Here is a 10,183-nt window from a genome sequence, read left to right on the forward strand (position 1 = left end):
CTACGTGCAGGCTAGAGAAGGCTATTAAGTACACAATGTATATCCCTAACACCACAAACTCCCTTAGCCTGTACTTCCATTTTATTATTTTTTTTATTATTGTTATATTATAAATTAAAGTACTGTATCAATGACAAACTGTGACAACGACCCTATATATAATTTCCCAAATCATCAATGTCTAAAGTGAAATCTGAATTTTCCACCACAATATCTCCTTATTAGCACAAATCCTCACAAACTAAGAATAATGAATTAGAATACTAGAACCTACCACCATGCACCTAAGCCCTTACAAAAAAACACACTTCAATAACAACATTCCTCATCTTCATCATCATCATCATCATATCCATGATGATGATGCTTCACCCATAGACATGCATAACAACACCACCACCACCAACTCAACCAGCCTGTGTTCTTCCGATTCCGGTGAGCCATGTGAGGACGGTAAATGGGCTTGCAAGCTCCTCAAGGAGTGTGCCATCGCCATCTCACAAAGAGACTCCACCAAAATCCACCACCTTCTATGGATGCTCAACGAACTCGCTTCCCCTTACGGCGACTTGGATCAGAAGCTCGCCTCTTACTTCTTGCAAGCCTTGTTCTGCAAGGCCACGGAATCCGGCCACCGTTGCTACAAGACTCTCTCAACCGTCGCTCAAAAGAGCAACAACTTCGACTCCGCCAGAAAATTGATACTCAAATTCCAAGAAGTCTCCCCTTGGACAACCTTCGGACACGTGGCAGCCAACGGAGCAATACTCGAGGCCTTGGAAGGCGAGTCCAACCTCCATATAATTGACATAAGCAACACTCTTTGCACCCAGTGGCCAACGCTGTTCGAAGCGCTGGCCACTAGAAAAGACGAAACTCCTCGTCTCAGACTTACCGTGGTGGCGCTCAGCTCCGCCACAGTAAGTTCTGTTATGAAGGAGGTCGGACAGAGAATGGAGAAGTTCGCGAGACTCATGGGAGTTCCCTTTGAATTCAACGTAATCAATGGTCTCGATCGCCTGGGAGAGCTCACGAAGGAATCGTTAGGGATTACAAACGACGAAGCCATCGCCGTGAATTGCATCGGAGCGTTGAGGAGGATCGAGGTTGAAGAAAGAGAATCGGCAATTCGCATGTTCAGATCGCTTAATCCAAAAGTGGTAACCGTCGTTGAGGAAGAAGCCGATTTCAGCAGCAATCGAAACGATTTCGTTCAGTGCTTTGAAGAGTGCCTTAAATTCTACGGCTTATACTTCGAGATGTTGGAAGAGAGTTTTCCATTAACGAGCAACGAAAGGTTGATGTTAGAGAGAGATTGTTCTCGAAGCATAGTTAGGGTTTTGGCTTGTGGCGGTGGTGATGAACAAAACAATAATAAAGAAGAGTTTGAAGATTGTTGTGAGAGAAGAGAGAGAGGGAGACAGTGGTGTGAGAAGCTGAAGAAGGAGTTTTCAGGCGCAAAGTTCAGCGATGATGTGGTTGACGATGTTAAAGCATTGCTCAAGAGATACCGTGGAGGTTGGTCACTGGTTTTGCCACAACAACAACAACAAGAAGAAGGACATAATAGTAATTACAATAATAATACTCTCTCAGGAATTTTCTTGACATGGAAGGAGGAACCTGTAGTTTGGGCATCAGCATGGAAACCCTAGATATATTCAATAATTCAATTGAATGTGTATTTATATATTATATATCACTGCATTTGTTTGTAAGTTTTCTTATAGCTTTATATATTGCATCGGAATTTGTGCTGTTATAGGGTTGGTTGGTGTTCTTTATGGTTTCCTTGTTTGAAGGTGTTTGAACTTGTGCTCTTTTTATGAATTCCATGGTGATTGCTTACTTTCCCCCTTTTTGCGCATCCATCATCAATACCATGGATGATTATTATTGTTTCATCAACTTTCTTTTCTTTAAGTGCATTGGTGCTATGTTGTCAGATCAGATCAGATTTCAAAGTGATTCACATATAGCATTCTCATATCCATGTTGATTTGCACTATGGATTTTGAGGAACATTTTGCGTGCACTTATATCAATTTGCATGTTAATTATCTTTTTATAATCAACTTGATTTGTTAGAATAGTTAGTTCTTTTCCTATTTTCAAGTTCTAATTTTGTCTTATATATAATAATTTATTATTCGACAATAAATTTTTAAGTAAAATTTAGATTTACAACAAATTATTTTTTAACTTATTAGATTTGAGAAGAATATTATAAAAAATAAAATAGAATAAATTTTTTTGACATGGTAAAAATTAATTTTCTCTTGTTTAGTTTAAGAAAAATGTTTTATTCATATATTAAAATTGATCACTAAAATCAGTTACAGTTAATATATTTATACATAAATACATATATAGTTTAATTTATTTTTAATGTATATTTTATACTGATAATTGATTTTGATGACTTATTTTAATGTACACGTAATATAGTCGATAATTTAATTATATATTGTGAATTAGGTCACTCTCTATAAGTGTCTATCCAGTATTAAAATAGCATAAAGCATATATAAGAACAACATGGTGCATTAGGGTAAATAAGATAACACAGACAAGGAAAAGCACCATTATTCTCTTTATTTATTTTTCTTCAAACAATGGAATAATATAGATAATAGAATGGGTTATATAATATTAATGACATCGTTACGTCATCTAACTAAAACGCATCACTCTCACTGCATAGTAAGCTACTGATTTTCAGTTCCAAAAAGAACAAAACAAGATAAACTAAAATCGAATTAAGATATGCGATGATGTGGATTCTATTGATCACAATTGAGGTATATTATGGTTCCCCCCATTGCACGACTCAGGGTTAGCATATATAATATACCTATTAATAATTGATAATATAAAACACATTTTAAAATTTAACAATTGGCCATCCCCACTTAATTAAATGTCAAGGGTTTAATTATTTATTCTCACATTATATGTAATAAAACTTATATATGTATTTTTTAGATGTATTTCTTTATATATATTTTTAAAATATAATAATTAGTTATTGTTGATAATAAATTAACAAATAGTATATTGGTATCTATATTTTTCCAAACTTTAAATTTACAAGTCAACAAAAGAAAAATCGATGAGTCAATGTCACAATATGTTTGACAATAAATAAATACATCTTGATGAATTAGATGCCATGCATGAGCATTAATAATATATGTTTTATTGGATTGCAAAAGAAGGTAGGTTTTGGGGGAAAGGATCAAAAGAGAAAGACATAGATGAGTAGCATGAGTGAACCCAATGTACAGGCTTTAAAAAGGCAACTTGGTGGAAAGTGAGATCTCAGTGGGAAACATGGAAACGTACATGTGCTATAATTTTCAAAAGTTATCATCCTCTCCAATTTATCCATGGCCCATCCTCCTACTTTTAATTTCCACAGTTTTCTATTCCTTTCTCTTTCTCTTTATATATCTATCTTTTATCATCACCTGCCTTGCTTCCATACAATTTTCTTTCCCAACATCTCCCAAGGGAAAGCACAAAGTGTTCTCAAACTTATCTAGAATCAAGGTGATTTGGATATGAACGTAAGATATAAACATCTTTAGGTGAAAATTTTAATTTTTTTTTTAATAAAAATGAAGTTGTCCAAATTTTTTGTAAAAAGACGGAAGTAATACCTGTAAAAAAACTCTAATATTTAAGTTAGCAATGATTTTAGATAAATTTTTAATAAATTAGAGTTCGAAAAATATTTGAGAATGTTAAAGTATTTTTGAGTGGCAAAGTCAATAATAAAGTAGTTTCATATTTTTTATGGTGGATTTATTACTCCATTTAATTGAAGGGATTGTTGAGATTTTTTTTAGATGAATCAGAGATATTATAAAATTTAGTTAGTCATTTAGATAAGTAAGATTAGACTCATGTTGCTGAGTCTGACCCCGAGATCAGATAAATAATAGTGTAAATCTAAGTTTTGTTTGTAGAATATTGATTAAATTTGATCTCTTTTGAGTCTAATTAAGTTGTATACCATAATATGAACACAAAACAAACTTAAATAACAACATCAATTTTTGAATAGATAATTACTGAAGATATCGTTTATCGAAAAAGACCGAATTACATGATTAAAATTAGTCTTGATCCCATAATGAGCTAATCAATCTGTTTTTTTATTTATTTTCTGCAGAATCCAATCAAATTGAAATATCCCATTGTTGAAAGAGGAGTTTTTGAATTTTGAAAACAAAATCATACTCTTCACATCTGTTCAAACCATAGAGATTTTGCAAAAAGAAAACATCTAAACAATCAATCAGCTCTTCATATAACCTTTTTAATATAACTTTTTTTAAACCAAAACACTCCAAACCACAAACAAGTCACATTTAAAAATATTTCAAGAAAAAATATTTCTTAACTAACCTAAAACTCACGTACCATCAGATTTTCTAATAGAATACAACTAAATTCAGGCATACCCAAATCAAAAAAAGATACTAGCATCATAATTAATTTAAAATCATTAGCTATTCTTTTAGCATTAGTAGCAACTTTGTAGTCAATCAAAGAGTCCTTAGCATTAAAGATATCATTGCGACAGTGTGTCTCCAAATCTACCAAAATTGGAACCACAAAGAAACTCTCTCCCACGCGATATCTTTCGGATTAGACAACAAAATTACCCTCTTCGACATTATCAAGAATGAAAGGGTCCAGCAATCTCCATATCATACTGGATTTTTCACAATCTCTGAGACAATCTTCTATGGTTTTAATCTCTACCCTGCATCTCGTAAAAGATAACGCTTAAAACAAAACACTTTCGTTGAAAGAACCAACTGCAAAGCAACCCAAATAAAAAATTCGATCTTTTTAGAAAGACTAAGTTTTCATACCCATTATATGGAATGATACATCACTACTACACACTTAAATTACAAATCCATTTTGTAGTTGGTAAATATAAAAATGATTATATATTTGTATTTATATTTTTGAAAATTTAAGGGTTTTTTTAAAAGAATCTTTTTAAAATTAGTTTATATTTATTAAAATTAAAAAATAACTTTATAATTATTATATTTAGATTTATTTTTAATTAAATTTATTCATAATCAATTTTTTCTCTATTTATGTATATTATGATATTTTAAATTTAAAAATGTTTTGTTAAATACAAATATTATTACTTGAACTTGTTAAAATTTATTTTCAATTTGATATATTAAACATAAGTGCCATAATTAAAAAAAAAAAAGGTATTTTTTTTAAATACCATCTTTAATAAATTATTAATAAAATCGAACTAAGTATAACTATATGCTGTATGGAACAAAAATCACATTATTTTCCCCTAATGAAAAAAATGAACATGATTTAATTAAATGAATTTGTTTATAAAATATAAATAGAGAAAAGGGATGGAGGGCCCCACCCCATGGGAGGGGTTGATTGCTAGCAAAGATGGTAGCCGACTGAATGCACTGTGGCTTTTATGGTCCATTGATTTGATATGAATAGCAAATATTATTTGCTTTTAAGTAATCGAGTCTCTTTGCCTTGCATTGCTCTTTAGTGTTTAATAGGCCAACATTACATAGTGGCAAGCAATGAAACCTTTTCTTGCTTTGGATTGGACTTGTTGGTTTGGTACCATTAGTACTCTTTTATACGTTACTTGTCTATCATCACTGCCATGCCACAATCACTTCATTTTTTGTTTCTCCTTTTCGTTCTCATAGATATATACATTCATATCAGTGCAAGCATAACAAACCAAATTTTATATCATTATTATTATTATTATTCCTCTAATTCATAACTAATTTTATGCAAGTGCAACGAGATTTCGGTGTAAAAGACAAGCAAATAAACCATTACTCATTACAAGGAGACAGGAATTTGCATTAAGCAATTGAAACACAAGGAAGTAGACTATAATAACACCAATATCAATAAGAAATAATAGAGGAGTATATATCCATAACGAAAATTATATTTGTATATCTGAATATGTATTTCAATTTTATGCATCTAACATAATATTGATTTAAATGTGATTTTCATATATTTTTATATTCTCATCTAATTACTTAGATATTTTTCTTGGAGGATTATTTAAGCATCTCCTCTGAATTCTGAAAGATAGTTTATTGGGAAATTTTGAGGAGAAAAAAGGGTTAAATACAATAAGTAATTATTTTCTATGATAGTTGACAGTTTTATTTTATTTTATTTTTTAATATATAAATGTAAAAAAAGAATCTGTTTTCTTTTGGTGGTCAAATATCCAGCACAAATGGATCCAAATGAAACAGATTCATTGAGACAGAGTGAAACAAAAGAACGCAAATATTTTGGGCCTAGCCCAGATTGAGGCCCATCTTTCGAAGGATAGAAACGTCATTTTGCATTATGGTCTCTAGGGTTTAGTTTCCAAACCCTAAAAAGGGATGATTCTAAATCTGAATTGAGTGTGGAGCTAGCAGCTTCTGTTTGAGCCTTCGAGACGGAAACGGGAAACCCTAATCGAAGTCTACAATGGTACTTTATTCTATTCGCACCCAATTTTACATACCTTCGTGGTTCATTTTCTCTGTTCAGTGTTCACGGTTTCTCTACCTGTGTAATCGATTCGCATTTTCTGCTTGTTGAATCCTCTCAGATCTGAATATCTGAAACGTTCAGTATGTGTTGGTTTTTTTTTTTTCTTTCTGTTCTTTAGCTTAATTTTCTGAATTTCTGTGTGATTTGGTGCAGCCGAAGCAGATTCATGAGATTAAGGACTTCCTTCTAACTGCAAGGAGGAAGGATGCACGATCGGTGAAGATCAAGAGGAGCAGAGATGTGGTGAAGTTCAAGGTTCGATGCTCCAAGTACCTCTACACTCTCTGTGTCTTTGACTCCGAGAAAGCTGATAAGTTGAAGCAATCACTTCCTCCAGGTTCGATTTCTTTTCTTTCCGTCAATATTTCAAGACTTTAGGAACCTGAATTGCATAGATAAATGGTCATGTGCGTTTAGCTGAATTGAAATTACCATGGATTTTAAAACTGATATGGTGTGAGGAAAAGTACAGTGGAGAATTCGATTGATTTTCATGCTGTTTATCCCGATTTATTCTTGCAGGTTTGAGCGTTCAGGATCTGTGATTCAGAGTAGAACAAGTTTTGTCTGCAAGATTGTTGTTCTTTTTTGTTGCATTTGATTATGAATTATATATTATGTTCATGACTGATTCAACTTAAACCTTCGTCAATTTAATTGTTTGCATTGCGACATTCCAGTTTCTTCGTTTTGGCATTGAGATTTGCGATTAAAGTTGCATTCCTTCCAGTAATTTACTCAATAGAAACCAGCTACTGAAACTTGCATCTGAAAACAACTGTAGAAGGCCGTGTGAGATATACACTAGAATCCATTTTATCCACATTTTTTTTATTTCTCTGTTTCAACAAGAAAGTGGAAACACACATTCTAACAAAAAAAGAGTAAATTAATAAATTAATCCCTGAGGATTTATAGTTAAGTCTTCTAGAACAGTAGATGTGCACACACTACCTTCGAATTAGCCTCTATAATTAGGGTAGAAATTTGAACTAATTTGTCTATGTTTGTTATCTTGAAGGATTTTATTGGTATCTTTTTTTAAAGACTAATCTGTCTGAAATATTTATTCGTCACTTTACTCAAAAAAAAAAAAGGTGGTCTATGCCTCTAAGAGGGCGTCTTTGTTGGTATCGGACACAACAGTGTTGAAACTTGTAACTGATTTGGATGAAACATACTTGAGTTTATAAATATTTTTAACAGATTTGAGAATATTCATAATGGTTCTCGTATGGTCTCTTAACTGTAAGATAGTTCACACTTCACAAGTGAACTTTTATGGTTAATAATACTATTATTTCTAAACAAAATATTAGAACTACTTGTAAATCCCAATATCACTGGAATTGTGGTATGAAGATGGAGTATGAGTTATGTTGGCGGTTACCCGCAACCTACGAATCCTACTTAATCACTATTTTTGTTTTAGTTCTGTAAGAATAATTTTAGGATTTTACTTCTTAGCATTTAAGCCATTGCTTGAAGAAGTCTCTTCCATAATTTTGCCCATTGATTCCAAAAAGGAAATACTAATTTGACACTTGTAAGAAAGCAAACAACCAATAATAGAGAAAGTTTGAATTTTCTCAACAATTATAAGAGGAAAAAGTGGCAAGAACAATTTAAAATTTGTTTTCTTATAATTAAATTGTTATCTCCCTTTTAACTGTCAAATTAACATTTCGTGTGTTATTATTGCTTTCAATAAATCTTTTCATTTCGTCTTCTCTATTGTATAGTAAACCAAGAATTTTTGTCGTGTAACTTTGGCCTATGCCCTATACTATTTTATTAGCATGTTGGTTGGCTCATTCATGGCTTGGTTTGTGGGACTATAAAATATGATCCCTTTCTACATTTCATTTATTTCATTCTAAGCTTTATCTTCCATTTCATTTAATAAAAAGTCAAGGTATTGTTGTGTATAACAATTGCACCATTAATCATGGTCCTAAAGGTTGGCACTTGGCAGTTCAACTATTGGTGTGGAACTCGTGAAGATAAGAAATAAGAATACATGCCAACTCTGCTTTTAATACTTTTATTTTTATAAAAATTATTGAAATAGCGCGCGCGCGCGCGCACACACATATATATATGCTGCCTCTTAATTAATGTTTCGAAATACCTTAGATAATTAGAAAAGATAGAGCGTTGATTTCCGACAGATTAGTCTTTAATATGTTAGATTAGGTTACAGATTAGTCTTTAATATGTTAGATTAGGTTAGGAGATACTGTACAAATTTTTTGATATACATTCATGTACTAATGTTTGTTATATTCTTTTGTATATTTTTTTTTTGAAATAAAAAAGCTCAACACAGTAGGTGGAACAAAAGAAAAGAAACAAATTTAACGTTAAAAATAATAATCACTAATTATCTCTTGCCATTAATAATTACAGGGTTCACCACCAATTTATTCATCACAATTTGTAAAGGATCTGTTAATAATGTCTACTATACTTAACCTTGATTTCTGAAAATTCTATCTTTTTTTTAGCCAAATTGTCTATATGATCGCAAAAAAGCCAACCAACTATCCACCGCTTTCGTTCCATCTTTTTCGCTAATATATCTGTCTAACTTTCATAGTGTTGTTTGAGTGTACCTAGAATAGTCCATATCCTTCCAAGAGCGAATAACCAAGTACACAATACCTGTCAAGTGAGTTCACAACTAGTAAACAGGTAAAAAGTACTTTCAAATAGACTTATGATATAATACACACATGTTATCATTCTAGTGCAAACCAAGTAAACAATTCAACCCTTGGTGGGACGAATTCTCTCCAAATAGTACTAGTGAACCTATAGCTTGTGATATCCGTTGGAAGTACTTCTGCCTGCAACACCTACACAAAAGAATTAGTAGAATAAACACCTTTTTTTTTATCAAATTTTCAAACCACTTTGTCTTCTCCTCTCAGTTGTCAGTTTCACTAATTACAAAACTGCATGAAACTGGTTTACTAGTTCCAGCTGCCATTAAAATAACTCTCGTTGTCATTGAAAATTTCAAATCCACTTTAACCCATCACAAAACTCACAATTTCCTATAGTAGATCCTTGAAGATTTGAGACTTAGAAAAGGTTTAGAAAAATAACTTTCAGAACACCACATGGTAACTAACTATCCTCTCAGAAGTGGATTATCCTGCCATCACTAGTTTCATAGCCAAGCTTCTTATCATTTTTTCTCTCACTTGTGATTTTTTGATTTATAGTTGACAAATATCCTTTTAAGGATTCCCTCTTGTAGGTATAGATTGATCAAAAATTATCTTAAAAAAATTTATGTTATTACAGAAACATACAATTTTTTTTATAATGAACAAATCATCTTTCGAAAATCTCAACCACCACTTAAATAAAAGTAGTATATTATCTTGTGTTAGTAACAAATGTAAAAATTATTATAACAAAATTATAAATTTTAATTTATCGATTAATTTCATATGTCAGGATATTTATAATTTTTATTGGTTAGGTTATCGAACATTTTAACCAGAATTTTCATAAATAAAATAAAAAATAAATTTTTAAAGTTTTTGTTTGGTCAATTGTTTTCGTCCCTATCCTC

The 10,183-nt window shown here is 31.7% G+C and overlaps 2 protein-coding genes across 2 annotated transcripts; both read left to right on the plus strand.

The window, feature by feature from the left end:
- The first annotated feature begins 200 nt into the window (after nt 1-200).
- Nucleotides 201-1,656, plus strand: LOC107461390 (protein SHORT-ROOT-like). Its single transcript, XM_016079866.3, has one exon. It carries the CDS (start codon nt 279-281, stop codon nt 1,653-1,655), a length of 1,377 nt encoding a protein of 458 aa, XP_015935352.1. The 5' UTR covers nt 201-278; the 3' UTR covers nt 1,656.
- Nucleotides 1,657-6,402: 4,746 nt separating this feature from the next.
- Nucleotides 6,403-7,271, plus strand: LOC107461551 (60S ribosomal protein L38). Its single transcript, XM_016080071.3, has 3 exons — nt 6,403-6,534; nt 6,751-6,934; nt 7,120-7,271. The coding sequence occupies exons 1-3, from the start codon at nt 6,532-6,534 to the stop codon at nt 7,140-7,142; spliced, it is 210 nt and encodes a 69-aa protein (XP_015935557.1). The 5' UTR covers nt 6,403-6,531; the 3' UTR covers nt 7,143-7,271.
- The last annotated feature ends 2,912 nt before the right edge of the window (nt 7,272-10,183 follow it).

This window comes from Arachis duranensis, chromosome 8 (genome assembly GCF_000817695.3).
Source record: "Arachis duranensis cultivar V14167 chromosome 8, aradu.V14167.gnm2.J7QH, whole genome shotgun sequence".
Classification (NCBI taxonomy): Eukaryota; Viridiplantae; Streptophyta; class Magnoliopsida; order Fabales; family Fabaceae; genus Arachis; species Arachis duranensis.

Excerpts from the sequence above, each read along its gene's own strand:
- LOC107461390 (XM_016079866.3), top strand. The coding sequence starts at position 279 with ATGCACCTAAGCCCTTACAAAAAAACACACTTCAATAACAACATTCCT.
- LOC107461551 (XM_016080071.3), top strand. Across the intron at positions 6,935-7,119 it reads GAAGCAATCACTTCCTCCAG|GTTTGAGCGTTCAGGATCTG; the intron begins GTTCGATTTCTT and ends TTATTCTTGCAG.